At 38.1% G+C, this 19,055-nt stretch overlaps 2 protein-coding genes across 4 annotated transcripts; both read right to left on the bottom strand.

Annotated features, from left to right (window-relative positions):
* Window positions 1–39: 39 nt before the first annotated feature.
* LOC117782795 (calcium release-activated calcium channel protein 1) lies at window positions 40–17,125 on the bottom strand. Of its 3 annotated transcripts, XM_034619837.1 has the most exons (4): window positions 16,880–17,125; window positions 8,224–8,745; window positions 2,542–2,688; window positions 40–1,024 (listed from the first exon to the last, which is right to left on the bottom strand). In XM_034619837.1, exons 2-4 carry the CDS (start codon window positions 8,695–8,697, stop codon window positions 488–490), a joined length of 1,158 nt encoding a protein of 385 aa, XP_034475728.1. In that variant the 5' UTR covers window positions 8,698–8,745; window positions 16,880–17,125; the 3' UTR covers window positions 40–487. The 3 variants fall into 3 exon arrangements, with proteins under 3 accessions (XP_034475728.1, XP_034475727.1, XP_034475726.1); XM_034619836.1 differs by lacking the exon at window positions 16,880–17,125 and having other exon boundaries at window positions 8,224–9,006; XM_034619835.1 differs by lacking the exons at window positions 8,224–8,745; window positions 16,880–17,125 and adding an exon at window positions 2,764–3,723.
* Window positions 12,042–14,133, bottom strand: LOC117782796. The gene has a single exon (XM_034619838.1). It carries the CDS (start codon window positions 13,212–13,214, stop codon window positions 12,366–12,368), a length of 849 nt encoding a protein of 282 aa, XP_034475729.1. The 5' UTR covers window positions 13,215–14,133; the 3' UTR covers window positions 12,042–12,365.
* Window positions 17,126–19,055: the final 1,930 nt, after the last annotated feature.

Below are 19,055 nucleotides of genomic sequence, written 5' to 3'. Positions count from 1 at the left end.
CCTAGTTCCTTTGAGTGAAGAAAATGAATCTTTTATTTGTGTATGTCTTGGAAAATAAAACCTTTGCTTTAATTAAGTATGTAAAATTATAGCGAGATATCGCTTACAAATATAGGACTACCAATAAATATAGATTACAAGGACTCGATCCCCGCATAGTACAAATGGATCCAATATGAACGTATTTATCTATCATATCATTATATCGTCTATCGTTATTCGTAATTCGTATAATATATAAAGTTGTAAAAAAAAATGTAATTATAGTATATATATATATATTGCCTTATGCGTATCACAATTTATATTTTACTACAAATTCACATCTGAACCGATTTGTAGTCTAAAGATTAACGTCTCGGCCACGCCCCTAACAAGGATGGGCGCTTGACCGTTATGTCTTTTATCTTTACATAGATTTCCTATTTTATTTTATTTTATTTTATTTTTGCCGTGTTGAGGGAAGAATTCTCGATTTCAGGGAAGGCTATACGATATCGCCGGAAGCACCATAATTGAATCCGTTATTGCGTGAATTGTTGTGCACCTCGAGATGATCCTGTTCCATCTGTTCCTTGAGCATCTCCAGTTCCCGTATACCCGATATGGTCACCTCGTACTTGTGCGTCACCAGCGAGCGATAAAAGTGCACGGCAAAGGCCAGAAAGATGATCATCACGGGTATGAGAACAACGACTGCCGACCAGGCAGCCGTCGTGCTCAGATCATAGAACTTCACCCAGCACAGTATCGCAATCTCGACGAGGAACAGGATGAGGCCCAGCAATGTGGAGAATGCCCATGCCGTCTCGATGTACCAATGGAGGCGTTCGTGCGGCGATTCGTGGACCAGGGAGATGCTGTGCAGATTGCAGACCGTCTCAATGTTAGGCAGAATACAGGTGCTTATCATCAGGGCCAACATGTGCACCGCCACCAGCAATGTGGTGCAAATGGCAAAGGCCACCAGCATTCCGGGTGGCACTTTTGTGTTGCTGTCCAGTTGCACCTCCACCATGGCAACCTATCGAAAGTAGATCCAAATAAGACAGAATATTAGAGCGAGTCAGAGAGAACTGTCAGTCTGTCCCCTTTCACCATGTATTATGTATTTTGTGCCATTCATTTAATTATTATTATTAGCCAACTCTTGATTCGGCCTTTTTGGCAACCGTTTCCGTCCGCGGAACGAGAATAAAACATATTCAAAAAATATGTTCATATGTATGAATATACACATTTATCTATGCGATTATCCTCGCCTTATGCCCTCTATACTATTTCGCATTGGCATGCCAGCAATTAAATGTCGGTTCAGTGATCTTTGATCGACTAGCAAATACCCTGCTTGAAGCATTGTGTAACATTGAAGTAAAATTTTAACAGCATAGATTGATTGATAAGCATATTCTTTTCTATTTATCAATAATATCACTGTTTTGACTCATCGACTAGAATATACCCTGTAAGAAAAGCGTGTTGACTACAATTTAAATTGAATTGCGTCTAACATAGAAGTCTATTAATAAGCTTACTTAGAGCAACAATAACATATTGCAGACTGATCGACTACGCAATACGCTGTATGAAATTTTATGTAACATTTTAGTTAAATTTTGCTATATTAATAAGCATAGTAATATTATTACAATTACATTTAAGTTAAATTGTGACTCGCATACAAATATTTATATGAAACTCTAACCATGAAACTCAAATATGTTGACTTAACATTTATAATAAATAATAAAGGTTCCAGAAATCTCTAGAGTTTTTAAAAAGAATTGTTTTTGAAAACAACCTTTCGAAATGTCGGTGTTCCTTAAATGTCCGAGATTTAGTTTTTTCGAACATATTTTCGAAAAATCAGCTTACTGTCAGTTTCAACATTTTTTTGGCCTAGGAATATTTTATATAATTAACAAAATCATGAAAAATTTATTTTATGCATTTTTATTCAATTTATAAAATAATTTAATTTGATTCAATAAAAATTACATTTTTTTTTTGTCAAATCAATCAACAAATTTTAAGACACATGAAAGCAATGCTTGCTTGTTTTCAGGAACCCCAACAATTGCTTTTGGGTTGCATTGGTAGAAATTGATAGAAATTTTAACAAAATTACTCCTAGCCTGATTAGTATTTTTTGACTGATTGTTTAGAGAGTACCAAGTAAATTTGTATTTGCATTGTATTTTTTTAACAAGTCAGATAGAAAATTGTTGGCAATAGTTTTAAATAGAGCTTTCATAATTATACCGTTTACACTAAAAACATTATCATCAACACATTAATTAAACAGACTTGGTATTTTAATAATACAATTGATAGCATTTCTAAATTTCTTTTGACCATACTGTTTCGGCATACCACATTGAGCAGTTTCTTGTTTGCAGGGTATCATAAATATTTGAACTTTTAATTAGATTATATTTAACTAATTACGAATTTAATATTTGGCAATAATCAAAGGTTCCGATTAAAATAGTTGCTTGCGGATTCGGATTCGAATGAACTAGTTCGTTTTCGAGCACTTACCATAGCAAAACCGGATAGGAGAGCGGACGTCTTGCTGGACGCCTTCAGTTTGGCACGACTGAGCTGCAACTTGCGCCAGGACAAGTAGGTGGGCGAGTGTAGATCCTCGCCGGACTGCGACATGCTGCTCCTGGTGGTGCGTCGAGGCTGAAATCGAGAGAATTTATGCTGTTGGTATGTGCGCAACTTAATTGGACATGCACTGAAGGAGGAGGACTGTACTATGTAAGGTGGTGAGCCCACCCCTGACCCTGGCAATGGAAACTGCGGTGGCAGAGGCGGTTGCGGCGGCGGTGGCGGCGAATGCGACGGCTGCTGCGAAGATTGCGAATGCTGCGCGTTGAAGCGTCTCGAGCTCGCGTGCGGCGAATTCGAATTCAAATTGCTGTAGTTTAAATAACGCGTCGAACCGACGTTGCTGCTCGGCACCGAGTGGGTGTAACGACTGAGATTGTTGCTCTGCTGGTGGTGTGGCTGGTGATGTTGGCTCAATCTGTATGGTCGATACGTGTCGCAGAGGATGTGGTCGCCATGGCAATGCCCCGAGGTGGCAGCATTGGCTGTTGCCGCCGCCGTGTAGGCATCCACACTGGCAGCCAACTTAGCTGTGGCATGCAGCGCACTCGCCAGCCCATAGCGTCTGCATGCAGCCGGAGGCAACAACGGGCGGTTGGACGCCAATGGCTGTGGCTGTGACAGTGGCAGTGACTGTGCTGGCAGAGAGATTGCACTCTCTGGCTCTCCTTCTCTGTCACGTTCGCGCTCACGTTCCCGCTCACGTTCCCGCTCACGTTCCCGGGTTGATAGCGGCGTGTCTAGCGTCTCGCTGCTCTCAGTTCTCTCTGTGGATGTGGGAACACTGCCATCGAAAGAGCTTTGCTGGTGGCTGCTGAGCAGCAGGCTGCTGTGGCTGAGATTTGTGCGGGCATATCGCAGATTTGAGTACATGCTGCTGCTCGCGGATAGATTGAGTGGCAACAGTTGCTCCTTCTCTGTCGCACCGTCACCCGTAGCTTGATCCGCTTGATTCTCTGGTTGCGGCAGCTTTTGGCGTCGCGGCGGTTTAAGCGGCAATTCGCCACAATTGGAACGCATGTGCAGTTGTGGATTTCAATTGATAATTTCGTTAGTTGCTGCCAACTCTCTTTCACTTGCGTTGACTTTCTGTCTATAGGAACATTCTGCTTATCAGCCAACGCTTACAAGCATACGCTGCATATATGTATGTACATATGTTTACTTGTATATAATATTCTATTTTTTTTATTGGGAATTTCAAAGTTCTTTCTGTCGAAAATTCATACTTTAAGCTCGCCTGAGCGAGCGAGTATGAGTGTGGGTGTCAGTTGAAGAGAGAGAGAGAGAGAGAGAGCGCACAGACACTTGTTTCCTTTGCAACGTCACTTGAAGCTTTCGCTCTGAGCAAGCACTTTGAGCTGCGCTCTCTTTGAACGAAAAGCTCGCCTCAGTTGGCTGCGTTTTTTCCAATCATTATTGACGACGACGGCGGATGCTGATAGCGTTTGCAGTTTCGATTCGATCTTATTAATTAATATTGTTGACTTGCTATTTGTTTGTGTTATTCACAATTAAATGATCAGCAATAGCACACACACACACACACACACATGTATCTTTTAATTGGTAACACTGTCAGCTTCTTGGCGAGAATTTTGAGCAGTTTGTTAGTGCTCTCTTTCTTTGCTTCTCTTGCCTGTATTGTTATTCGGTAAAGTGTGAGTGCTTAGCGTATTTAAATATTTACTTTTTATTTATAAACATTTTATAGCATATAAAAATGTAAAATGAATGTGTCAATAAAACACAGTTTAGCACATATTTATGAGCACGTATGCATGCATGTACATATGTCTGCCTGTATGTTTGTCTTGTATTGTATTGTACGTGTAAACGTTTGCCAAACCGATTAACGATAACCGATGAACGAGCTGCGATTATGGAGACGCGTTTTAGGCGCACTTGTCGTTTTTATCGCTTGTCCATTTACAGTTTGAGCTCAATAAAAATAGCCATTAATCACGATCACACGGGGACAAGTTCACGGCAACGGCAACGACGACGGCGACGACGGCGACGACGACGGAGACAACGATGACGACGAGCGGCGAAGACAAATAAATAAGTTTTAATTAAATCGAAAAGTTGTTCGGCTCTGTTCGACACATTTAATTTAATTCGCACTGCAACAACAAATTCGCTTTCATTGCCAGAACGTTGCGTTTGTCAGACTCTCTTCGTTTTCTTCTTGTTTGGTCTCTCTTTATTCCTCGGCAGACACACACACAAACACACACACGCAGAGAGAGTGATATAAGAGAGCCGGTGGTGGATGTTGTTGTTGCTATTGCTCTGTTCTGGGTTCTGTTTGTTGTTCTTGTTGTTGGGTGGTGGGTGGTGAGTGGTGCGAACGCGCGACAACGTCTAGTTAACAACTAACTAAACTGATACGGCGACGACGGCGATGCCGTGTGTTGGTTGATGCGGCGACGTTGGCGTTGGTTGCTGAACTGTCGACGGCGGCGCGCGTGATATTCAAATTCGACAATCAATTTGGCGACGGCGACGACGACGACGACGACTAAAAAAAATAAAGCAACAACAACAATATAACAATAGAAAATCGAATTACAAATGCCATTTGAATTAAAACCGAATAATAGAAAAGAAACTAAAACGATGACAAGAGGGGGACAGGCAATAACAGAACAGAAAACGGAAAGCGGAAAACATTCAAATCAAAAACGAAAGAAAGAGATGGAGTGTACGAATTAACATTCTCATTCTCCCTCTCTCTACCCCTGTCTCTATCTGTATCTCTGTCTCACTCTATCGCTCTCCCGCACTATCTTGGCAATCAATCAGAGCAATTTCTACCTGATGCTCATCAATGGGGAAATAAAAAGATACAACAAATTGTTGACACTTGGCACTGTTGGCATTTTTGTTGGTCATGACCCTGAACTGTGTGAACAGTGATTGAATGCTGATTCAATTAATTAAGAACAAGAAGAAGCAGCAGCAGAAGCAGCAGAAGAAAGAAGACAGCTTCAATCCGGAGTGCGAACAGTTGGCCATCACATACTGAATCCAATTGACATGATCATACAGATTGTTGTAGACCATGACTCCGCCCTCTATACAGCGCTTATCCATGCCCACGGCCAGGCCGTAAAGTACACCGTCGCAATAGAGGGGACTCCCCGTATCTCCATGACAGAGTGAACCATGCTTATCGATGCTGGTCAGGCACAGGTTGAAGGGACACACGACACTGTAGTCAAATGAGTTCAGGCAAGATTTATAGGTCACCATCCTAACGGGCATTACCATCAGCTCATCGGCGTGTGGACCATCCTGTGGATTGCAGGATCAGCACAAAGATATTCATTCCCACTCCCTCACTCACCGTGTAAAAACGACCCCAGCCCAGAGTGTAACAGTGCGAGGTCATACTCAACGGTTCTATGGGCAATCGCATCCTCTTTGGATAGGAGCGACTGCTCCAAACGGGCCGGATCAGTTTCAGCAAGGCCATATCATGATTACAGGTTCGATCGTATTTCGAGTGCACCCAAATGCTCGACAAGTGGAGAATGTCACGCTCATCAGGACGCCTTAGGCGATTCATGGTGGCCACCACAACGGTAATGCTGTCCCGCTCCACAATTCGAAACTTGGAACTCTTGGATATTACAGTCACGCAATGGGCTGCGGTCAAGACCCATCTGGAAGTGATTATCGCCCCCCCGCAAAAGTGATTGTCCCCCCAATGACTTATGTATTCGTTTGTGCGTATGGACACTGTGCACCAACTATTTAAATCACTGTTATCCAGCTCCATGAACCTCGACACTGACATTCCGGAAAAGAAGCGCGATGAATTATACGCATCCCTCTTGACCTCCTTGTTACAGGATGCAGTAGGAAGTCTTTGCTCCCAAATGAGTATCAAATAAACAATAAGAATCTTACGATTAGCACTCGCGGTGCTTTTAAAATAATTTAATACTGTCATCTGATAACGAATTGAACTTTACCTAAGGATTGATCAAAACGCCTGCTGAGAGATTTACCGCAACTCCTATACTTACTAGTTTCGCATGATTTATATTACTTCGAATTCTTACAATAGACTCACGCTATAAATTACTATGGCAATAAGAGCCTACTTCTGAGAGGCAGAGTCTGAAATAGGGGAAAGAATCTAGAATCGCTTATAGTACAATTCTAATTATAATGAATCGATTATTATCGAGCGGTCAGTGTGCTTAAAAATTGTTACCAAGGGCAAAGGGGCTAAACACAAAGTCCATATTATAAGTTAACTGTGTTCGCGTTATTCAAATTGATAATAATAATAATAATGATAATAAGAATACGATAGTGACAGAATGGGATAATTCAGCAGGTAATTTTGATCATTAAACATGATTGAAACTATTGCATTAAAGTTTTTATTGGTGTCACAGAAAATGGATATCGATTTATTTTAAAGAGCGATGATTACAAGTTTTTCAAAAACTCTTAATAGAAGAAGTAGGCTGATTTAATAAAAAGTTTTCAATTAGTAGGTTGTTCACTGATTAAAATTGAAAGGAAAGCCTAAATTTATTTCAGAATTTCTATTCAACAGTTCTCATTAGCGAGCGATCACTGTATTTTACAATTGTGGTTGATTTGTGGTTAAGTCGCCAAAGACCTTGCACAAACTTGACCTAATTACCTAATCTAACATACAACACGATTCTTTAAGTTTGAAAATGTTTGACCTACGTGTTCGCAGTGTGTATTCATGCAGTGTTCTGTTATTTTCAACGCTATCGCTAACCGAATTGAACCGAATGACAATTGCATTGTTTCGGACGGAATTTAAAACAAATACACTGCGCCAAGTAAATGTTTTGACAATGAAAATAAAATGTTGATAATTGTTTTAATTTTAAAAAAATACTTAAACCATAAGAAACTATAATTAAACAAGGGAAAAAAGAAAAGGTGTTAATAATTTTTTTGCCTAATAATTGATTTGTAAAAAGAATTACTTGATCCACTGTATAAAAACATATAAATATTAAATGTATACACTGGGAGCGGGCTGCCTATAAAGTTTATAAATTGGTTTTTATCATATGCAAACATGTGATAAAGCCCTGCAGGGTGTGCACAACAAACACATAAAACGGGCCAAATTTAAATTTAACGGCAGGCGGGGGCATCTGAGAAGCTAGCCAAAAAAAAAAAAGAAACAGATTTAGAAACAAACGAGTTCCATGACGTCAGCGACAAGATCGATTTTTGTATGAAAAAGTAGCAGGTAATACGTTTTTTAGCATTACACACACACACACACACACACCGAGTGCGAGAGTTATTCGCCTAATATACAAAAAAATTTGTGGGATCTGGTTCCACTTGAAATGGAGGCCAAGTTTAGAGCGAGAATTTGTTGCCCGTGAAACGCGACGAATTCGCCTTGTTTGTTGTTGTTGCTGTTGTTGTTAGTGTTAGTATTGCCAGCGCGACAGCGGCTTAAACTTTCCACAAAAATAAATAAATGCAGAGTGGGAGGGAGAGGGAGAGAGTGAATGCGAGAGAGTGAGAATATAAAACTCAAATGATGAATAATGGAAATGAAAATGCAGAAATAAAACATGAACTTACCTTGGAAAGATTCTGACTGGAAGTGGGCAGCTGCGAAGCCGAATTGCTGAAACTGGAACGCTTGAAGGCGGCGAAGCCGCTGTTACCGTTATAGCTGCTACCCGAGCTGCTGCCAAAGTTGTTGTTGTTGTTGTTGTTACTGTTATTATTATTATTATTGTATGGATGATAATTTAGCTGCTGCTGGTGCTGCTGACCAGTTGCTATTGTTGTGGCGGCTGCGACGGCGGCGGCGACAACGTGCTGGAAATGCTGTGCGGTGACTGACGTGGTAATATCGCTGCCAATTGGCTGCACAAATGTGCTCAAGTTCAAATTGCCGGCAGTTTGGCGAAATGGTTTGATTGATGGCGTCGTTTGTGGCTGTTGTTGTTGTTGCTGTTGCGGTTGAGTGGATGAGGGGGAGGTGGAAGACGTTGCGTTGAGCGTCTCTAGGCCAATACCAGCTGAACTAGCAGTGGTCCACACAGACATCTTGAGCGTTGAGGCGTCGCAGTTGCGGCAAAACCAGCGTCCAAATTCCTTGAGAAAACACCCATTTTGTATTTATTCCAATACATATATATGAAGAGGAATTATAAAAAACACGCCAAAAACGATTGACAGCGGGAGACAGACGAGAAAAGCGCGACAAGACAAAATTATGATGATTAAGTACGTTAGGAACAGCAGGTAAATTAAAATTAAAACGGTTGCACTGTTTGTTTACATATTAATTACTATTTAATTTGCATTGATTTTTACATAAACATATTAAGTACGTGCTCGAGCAGTGCGCAAACTAAACTGTGAGAGTTTGGGCTGCGTGTTATTGAGTGAGAGAGAGAGAGGTGAACAAAAAAGAGGGTTGCCCATTCACTAAAAAGTTCCGATCTGGCTCGATTTTTTAAAAATTAAAAGTACGTTAATTTGAGAAACTCACGAACTTTTAACCTTCATTAAAATGTTAACTTTAATTTTATGTAATTTCGAATTTTAGATTTTCATCCAATTTATTCATTTTTTATAGAGTTTTTTTTGCATTTTAAATTTTTATCAGTGCTGGCTGCCAGTGCTGTCGCGCTGGCCATTTTCAGATCCGGATCTAATTATTGTTGTGCAAGAAACAGACAAAAGATGGCGCACTTGGTTGGCGTCGCGTCAGTTGTGAAACAGTTTGATGTTATGTCAGATGGCAGCACTACGCATATGTTATGTTAACGCTAACCACTAACAGCTGGCAGCGCTGCAAATTTGCGCGCCAGTTTGAAATTACAAATCTTTTAAAATTGTTTCAAAATAATTTATTAAATATTATTAAAATGTTCAGTTTAAAAATACAAGCAATACATAAATGATGTTTGTGTGCTGTTTTTAAAGTCGATGCTGCCAAAAAATTATAAAAAAAAAAAAAATAAACACAATTGCATATCAGTGTTAGGCCCATTAATCAAACGCCCACGAATTGTGCGCTAATTAAATTATTTTGAACGCAAATAAATGAAATGCATTCTTCTCAGCTAGCAGTGACATACATTTAAATTTTGCATATGTTTGTTGTCGCTACGCTTTCGCAGTTTTTGCTTTTGTTTTTGTTTATATATTTTTAATTTGGTTTTTTCGCTTCCGGCGTGGGCGTAAACTAGATGCTTTTATATTTTTGTCAAGAAACCATGGTATTTATATAAATACTGAATGAATATACTGAATGTGTCTATGCAACGTGCCTTGAACTTGCCAGCTTAGCAACTTGCCACAAGTTAAAGAAGAGGAAAAAAGAGTCCAATCAATGGCAGAGCTGTAAGAGATTTCCGAGAGATACTTTATATGTGTATGTAAATAAGACCATATGTAAATCTCTTTAGCTATAGTTTTTATCGGATTCTGCTTTGTGTTGTGAATTAATTTGGCAAATAGATACAGATACAGCAAGAGCAACAGCTATAGATACAGATACAGATGCAGACACATATGCAGATACAGATGCAGATACAGTTAGTGTCTGGGCAAAGTCATGTGCCGCATTTATTGGCTTCCTTTAATTTCTTTCTTTGAGGTTTGTTTCCGAATTGTCTGCGCCACCTTTGAAGGTGCTACAAACAAATATATATTGTATGAGTATATATGTGTATCTATATGTATAAGGGGCGAATTCTTATCAGGCTATCAGCAATTGCGACTGTGACTCTTTGTTTACTTTTCGAATAGAAATCGAAATAGAAAAAGTGTAGGAAAAAGTCACACGGTTCAAATGGGTTTTGTGCCTCATTTCAATTGCACACGCTATGATCGTGATGATGATTGTGATGATTGTGGACCAGGAACTGAGAACTGAGAATTCTCAAACTGGGAGCAGGCCCAGCACACGTTTTGGCCCAACAATTAATGTCAATTGAAATCAATAAACCAATTCAAGCCCAACAAATACTCGTATTGTAAGCCCTCCAAACACCATTTTCTATAAATATGTCCAATTTCTGAGCAAAGCTTCCATATTTCTATTTTATTTTCGTTTATAGCAAAAAGCCGCTAAGTCATGGGGCTAATAATAAACCAGATTTCTCAGTACAAAAATTGACTTTCGATAACAAAACAACAACAAGAACAAATACTTATATATGTATGTATTTCTCTATGTATTTCTCTAGATATGCCTGACGACAATCTAAGGCCCTAGAAATGTAGAAATATTATAATATTTACACACATACATGTGTAACACACATATATCTAATAGTTTGCAATTGAATTTGTTTGTTTTGTTCTTATTCTCCTTGTGCTTTGACTTGTGGGTTTTTTTTGTTGACTTCTGACGAAGGTTTCTAAATTTAACAAAAAAATAAAAAGGAAAACAAAATAATCTAATCAATAAAAAGAGACGCAATTAAATAACTTGAGCTTAAAGCGGACATAACCAAATGTTACCTCGTTAACAGTGCTGTTATTTAACTGCTTTTTTACTGCTGTTACACAAGCTCTGTTAGGTTCTGTTTAAAGTTCTGTCAATAAAATACTCTTTTTTTATCGCTTACTTTATCCTACTTTTGGACAGCACTGATTTAAGCCGATATTATATTTATTTCTTGACCTACAAATAATGTACATTGTAATTGTAAATATTCAAGTCAATAAAAACCCGCTTTAAAGCGCGCACAAGCAAATGTAAGCTGCTTTACTTGCTGTTAATTAACTGTTTTTTCACTGCTGTTACATAAGCTCTGTTAGATTCTGTTTAAAGTTCTGTCAATAAAATACTCTTTTCTATCGCTTACTTTATCCTACTTTTGGACAACATTGATTTAAACAGAAATTAGAATTATTTCTTGACCTACAAATAATGTAAATTGTAATTGTAAATATTCAAGTCAATAAAAACCCGCTTTAAAACGCGCACAAGCAAGTGATAGTTGCTTAACATTGCTGTTATTTAACTGCGTTTTTACTGCTGTTACATAAGCTCTGTTAGGTTCTGTTTAAAGTTCTGTCAATAAAATACTCTTTTTTTATCGGTTACTTTATCCTACTTTGGACAACATTGATTTAAACAGAAATTAGAATTATTTCTTGACCTACAAATAATGTAAATTGTAATTGTTAATATTCAAATCAATAAAAAAAACCGCTTTAAAATGCGCACAAGCAAATGTTAGCTGCTTAACAGTGCTGTTAGTTTACAGCGATTTCATTGCGGTTACATAACCTTTGTTAACTTCTATTTATAAAAGTGGCAAATATTAAAACAGATATTTGAACCATTTGTTGACCTACAATTATTGCTAATAGTGTTAGAAATGTATTCTCTGACAGAACTATAAATTGATAAGCAGAAAAGTAAACAATTTTCAATTGTAAATGTTGTTTTTAATGTTCAAGTCTTAAGTGTAAACATGGTAAATAGATGGGCAAACGGTAATTGGTAGTAGGTACAGTAATACATTGCTAAGTACGCGGCATAACTAACGACTAATGGACAAGATGAACATCACAAGACAATTATCCAATAAGGGGAATACCCAGCTAACTTAGAGCTAACTTAAGTTTATACAAGATATGATAAAAAGATACATGCTGGATCGATCACAAGACAATATACTCAAAATGGGAATCCCCGTCTAAAGGATACTCTAACAATTCAGTTAAAAGATAAATAATATAGTCTAGTGTCAGCGAATTGTGTGCTCAATGTTTCCCATGGACTTTTTGCGTTGATTGTTGACCTCGAAGCGCTGCATGATCTTGGCCACAATGGAGGAGGGCGGTTGATCGGTGCTGGATGTGAGTCCCCGATAGCCAAGAGCACTCGAGTCCGCCAGAGAGCTGGCCAGCTGAAGACGCTTGACAAACGCCTCGGTATCGATGCCCGGCACCTTGGAGGGCTTCAGGAATCGCTTGGGGATGCGGGATAACATGTCATCGGTGCCAACGGGGCCAAATCCCAGATTGATGAGGATCGCCTCGGGATCCGGCTTTCGGGACTCCAACAAACTGTCCACGCTCGAGTATCGACTCGAGTCCGACTGCATGGAGATGGAGCTGTCGCGGAGCAACAAGCTGCTGAAACGATGCTGTCGCACCGCCTGTGGACTCATCTCTGGAGCCGTGCTGCTCGAGTCGAAGGAGTCCTCATGACGCAGACAGCGATTGCCGGAGAGGATCGGGTGGGGCAAGTGTTTGGCCGGCATCAGACGCGGCACCTCATCATCCACATCGGGATCCGCATTCTCCTCCAGATCCGCAGCATAGGCGCATTCGCACTCGCATTCCATGGCCATGATCAGATCAGGATCCACATCATCCACGATCACCAATTGTTGCCGCTGCAGCTTGCGACGTTTGCGTAGCGGTTTATTGGGCGGAAGTTGCGACATTGTGTTGTTATTATTACTATGGTTGTTGTTGTTGCAACTCTGTGGCAAGTTGTCGCTGCTTGTGGCAAGTGTTGTCGGCTCATCCTTGAGTTGTGCAACAGTTGTTGTAGCTATAAAGTTGCTGCAACTATGCGATCGTTCCATCTTTCCAAGTGTGTGTGCGTGCGAGGTGTGTGTGTGTGTGTGTGTGTGAGTTGTTGTTGTTTTTGTTGTTCAAGTCACGGCTACTTGGATTACACGTTGTCTGTGCTGTGGGCTAGTTAGTGGCTTTTGCTCATATTTGGTAAGAGAGCAAAAGCCGACACGCTTCCGAGATTGAGATCAGGTTCAGTTGATGACGAAACAACAACAACAATTGAGCAGCTGACTCCAATTCTGGTCTGAACTGATCTTGGCCTGGCCCTGAGCTGAGCTCTCTCTTCACTCTTCGCTCTCTGCTCTCCTGCTGATCAAACGCAATTTATTGTTGTTTAAATTTAATTTTGGGGCCAACAACAACAACAGTAACAGTAACAATGATTACGACAATAATTTCAGTTATTTTGTTATTTGATTTGTGCGTTGTTTTTCGCTTCTTTCTGGAAAACACACACACAAAACGTGTTTCGCGCCGTTTCCCCTTTTTGTTGTTGTTGTGTGTATTGTTGTTTTTCTCTTCTCTGTTTTGTGCTTTTTTATTCTGCGGTGTTCGCTATGAGCTTCTATTGAACGTTAATCAGCCGCCAAGCACTTCTGACCCCGGATTTTATAACATTTATTTTTATTTATTTTCTGAAGTCAAGACTTGACATTATACGGAACTGTTATACGGAACTGAAGATTGACCGACAATTGAAGACGGCAAATTGTTGATTCAAGTTGAAGCTTCGCTTTGCACAGCTTTGTTTAGTTAATAATATTTATTAATGCATTAAGTACACAAATTAATTATAGACTCCATTCGTTCTCTCTCTCTCCTTCTGTCGCTGTGTATCTGTCTCACTTTCGCTCCCACCAACGAAGTTGAACCGTTCGACGCAAAGTGATCTTCAAAACTGAAATCACAAAACGAAATGCGCCCAACCGCAAAGCAAAAGCCGCAGCCAAAGCTCGCGCCACTAGAGAGACAAAGACGGAGAGCGAGCAAGTGAGTGTGAGTGCGAGTATGAGTATGAGTGTGCTTGGAGAGCAAGTGTAGAGTTTGCCGCTCTCTCCATGGGCGCTTCACTTGCGACTTGCGACTCGGGAGCGTATTGAAAAATTTAAATTACTTTGCGCGCATTCAACAATTTCCTCAAGCACGACGCCAATCTATAAAACTTTTGATTAAAAGCACAATGTTTTGCGGTTAACTTCGCTTCGTGCCACTTCTCTTCCCTTTTCACAATCCACACTGTTAAGCACAAGGGCGGTGACATTTGAGGGGACAACTTGTTTCCAGAATTACTCCAAGCGCGATAAGAGACTCCCTTTCCCCTTTCCTGCCCTTTAAGGGTATTTAATATTATTTGCACGTCTTGTTTTAATGGTTGTGTAATGCATTTTTTATTGTGCACAAATATGGCAAATTTAATGCTTTTTAAATAAAGATAATAATTTCTAATTATCTGTATCTGAATTCGACACGAATTGTTAAGATAACAAATCTGAAAAATCACGTACTTTGTGGCTTCAAGTTTGTGGAACTTAAGGAGCGGCTAGCTGTTAAATGAAGATAGTGGATCGTGTTTGTTTTGCAAGTGGATGTTCGGCACGTGCAAGCAAATTCCAATGCGAACGAGTTCCACAGTGTAAGAGTAAAAGCTTTCAGCACAGCTGATCGCATGACGAGCTTTAACGGTAGCTTCAAATGCAATGTCGTCGCTCTCAGTGAAACAGTTATGTGCGCCATTGTGAATATTGAATACCCTACCAGTTTGAATTATAACAAGAGTGTTACATACTTGCTTATAATATCCTGCTATCTTAGGAAAGGGTAGCGCAATAACTTTACAGTGGCATGTTCTGGCCAATCAGCAGCGAATGCAATTATTCTCGGTCATCATTGCCAACAACAAAAGCAACAATAACAACAACAAAGAAGGAAAATAATCGAAATGAAAATGGAAAACGAAAACGAAATTACGAAAACAAACACGAAAACAAGATCAACCAAAAATATTGTTTAAAGGTCTTGTTAACAGTTCGTAAACGATAAATGTTGCAAGACATTTTGAGCTTGTTTGGGTCGCAGTATTGATTACATTGGGAAATGTGTGCCAAGATAAAAGCTAAAGTCAATTTACACAAGTCATTGAAATTGTCTTTGGTATCTCTTCACAATGTGAAGCCATATAATTATATATTGTATTAAAAAATGTATAATATGATTCATGATATCTCAACTCTATGAATTCATCAGCAGGCAACCATTGAATTAGTCAATAGAAAATTAAAAATTGCAATCCACAAAACGGAACAACTCTAAAAAAAATGCCATAATAAAGTTGAATAATTAACCCGCTTCATTACAATTTTGAGCTAACTTATCAAAATTTGAATAGTGATTATCTCTACATAGTATATAAATAATAGTTATTCAAACAGACCGTGACTCTGACTGCGAACGAGAATCGGGAAGTGGGAACAGTTCCACTATTGGAAAAGGTTACACAGCTCATTACCAACTGGAAACTGGAATGTAGCCTCTCTCACTCGATGTATTCACTTTGTTTTCCAATATCAGATGCATGTATCTGAAACTTCAATCCGCATATTACGTTGCAGGTAATTATAAATGTTGATAAATGATAAATATATTTATAGACAATTTCAGCATGCGCAACCACTTCAATCACTGAGATTAGCAATTAATCCTCTCACTAATTGTTAAATAAACAAAATTGCTGCATCTTTGTTCACATAGTACAATTATGGCTGTATAACGGACTAAGCTGATGCGACAAACACGAGATGAGATGGTCACAATCAGTTACTGAAATAACAGTTATTAATGGAAAAATCTTTCCACTCAAAAGTCGCGTGTTGATAGAACCTGGAATATAAATGTCGCACTTCTCTGAATCTGGATACAGATATTCTTACTGCTTGGTTATGAAGCTTGCTGGCACCCTTTCAATTGAATCTAATTGGACTTCAATTAAAGCAAACAATAAAATAATCGAATTCGAAAGTGATCGGCAAATATATACATACATATATCCTATACTAAAAATAATATGTAAGGTTAGTTGCTATTCAAGCATATATGAATATTAAATGTATTACATGTATTATTTACAGATTACATAAATAAAAGTAACCATGTTTATGTGGCAGCTAAAACTGATTGAACCAATATCGTTCAAGCTTAAAACCAAATTTAAAGTGTCACTTTATAACAATGACCGTTACAATTATAATTTTTTTTATAAAAAAGGAAATGCAAATTATTATTTAAATATTATTAAAGAATTCAATTATAAATAGTTAAATTAATTTAAATAGTACTAAAAATTATATTTATATTTTAATTTTTATATAAAAGTTAAATCATATTTTTAATTTAACATTTTTATTTTAAGAATTCAAAAAAAGGATTGAGCTTAAATATTTTTTAAGCCGAGGTAGCTAGATCATGTATCATACCTATTATGAATTATAAACAACAATGCATAATAAATAACAAAGAAATGAGGACGGGTTTAAAATGTATCTTGGCTAAATCACTTCTCGTAAGTAAAGTAAAGTTAATACATAATAACCAATTTTAGCTCTCGTATAAACATAGTAAGTAGTTTTAGTTACCAGGAAGTACATTTATATTGAAAATTCTTCGAAATTAATCTCACCTGTTGTCGTTGTTTTTGTTTTGAATCCTTTATTCGCTTCGCTTTGGTTTGATTCGGTTCGTTCTGCTGTATTAATTAGTTGATAAGTTTTGAATTGTTTGACCGTTAATAATGGATCGATAAGAGACGTTTGTGTAACGGTTTATCGTATGCAACAACTGTTGTCGCTTTCCAAGGCATTCAAAATTCCACACAGCTTGAAAGTGCAACGTGTGCGAGTGTGTAGGTAGTGCAATTGGAGGGGGCGAGACAAGGACAGCGACACCGACAGCGACACCGACAGCGACACCGACAGCGACTGCGACAGCGACAGTGGCAGCAATTTATTAACTCACAACCGGCGCGAAAGACACGCAGAAGAGAACTGAGAAGTGAAAATGCCGTATGGCTTTTCACTTGGCAAGAAAAATGTTAACTGTTGTTTATGGAATGAGTCTTGATCATAATTATAATCAGTTCTATCATCTTACGCTGACATTAGAGATCATCTGTGGATCTTATCTTAGCGATGTCCACACACACACACACATATACACACACACTGTCACACGTGGACACTTGACTGTTTGTTCTGTCACAGAAATCAGTTTAGTCGACTTGCGACAACAGTTGTGTGTACTTAGAACTGTTTTAAGTGCCAACAGCCGTAAAAATATTTACGTTTACGTATAATTTCCGTTTTATTTTGTGCAAGTTAATGTAACTAAATGTAACATACTTGTACTAAGTAAGGTCTGGTCGCTCCAACAACACAACAAAAAAGAAAAGGAGAAACTAAAACCGAATGAGAGCGAGAGAGCGCGTTGTTGCTATAGCAACAAGTCTCAAGTGCAACGGCAGCGGCAATGCAAACACTTTTCGCTCCGACACTGTTAAGCATAACATATGGGCGATCTGTTGCTAACATTGCCTGCGGCAAACAAGCTTTCTCCAAAATTAACATTTTAACAGAAATATGCTAATTAGTAAGATGCTGAGAAGCTGTTATGTAGCACACTGTAGTTTGAATGTTAACAAGCTGCCGACTAACAGGGGTTGATGTATGATACGCACTTTCTGTTGTGTGTTACAGTTAATGTTGTTGCATCGAGCATGTTGTAATTTTTTATTTCGTTCATTCAATTTTTAAAATTGCAATAACTTTGAAATCAGCTAAAATTTTGATGAAAATTTTAAATTCGAAATTCGAAAAAAAATATATCTAAATATTAATGAAGGTTTGAAACTCGTCAACCTAAGGTAAGAGAAGTTAGAAATTAAATTCTAAAAAAAAAAAATATCATAAAATTGAGAAAATTCCAACAAAATTTCTGCAAAAATTTAAAAAATTCTAGCTTCAAAAAAAAAAAAAAATTCCAATTAAGTCAAGTTTTCAAAGTTGCAACTGAATTTTTGATTTTATTAAATTAGAACAAGTTGCCAGATCGAGAAATTTCTGTAGGGTGGCAGCCCCAAATAGAGCAAGTAAATACATATACAATATGTACGTATTATAGGTTTATTTATTTATGTGTTTCTTTCTTCTCACCCCTACCCACAAATCCCTATCTAAAGTTTCTTGTAATTATTATCTTGTAAGTTTTGTATATTTAAAGAACAGAAACAAAAACCACAACAATCACAACAGGAGAAGAGCAGATAACTTCTAAGTGGCGCATTTTGTGAAGCTGCACTGTAGTAACTTTCGGATAATGACAGAAATTAAAACTCAACTTCAAAGAGTTAATTTCAACAACTTACAGTGCAGCTTCAGTTAAATGGAACCACTCCACTCTAAAACAAATTTCTTTGAAATCTAGAGGAGAGGAAAGCAAGAAAAATTAATTTACTTTTGGTCTGAAGTTTATTAAAGGATTTAACACAATTTATTATTTACTTTTTGTTCTTTATTTAAATTTTGTGTATTCATTATGATAATATTGTACAATTTGTTTTAGAAAAAATTCACAAGTTCCAAGCATACATAAAATATGTACGAGTTTCACTTGTTTCTCAGTTTCAGTTAACTTTTACTATTTTTCGCGGAATCGTTTCCAACAGGTAACAAAAAATAAATTATTGGCTTTTTAAATATATATGTATATGTATATGCATATATGTATTGTAGAAAGAGCATAAAACTTATCAACTATAACTAAGCATAAAGATTTATAACATTTCGGCAAGATATTCGATT

The sequence above is a fragment of the Drosophila innubila genome (assembly GCF_004354385.1).
Source record: "Drosophila innubila isolate TH190305 chromosome 2R unlocalized genomic scaffold, UK_Dinn_1.0 1_C_2R, whole genome shotgun sequence".
Taxonomy (NCBI): domain Eukaryota; kingdom Metazoa; phylum Arthropoda; class Insecta; order Diptera; family Drosophilidae; genus Drosophila; species Drosophila innubila.
This window is presented reverse-complemented; position numbering and strand designations above follow the sequence as displayed.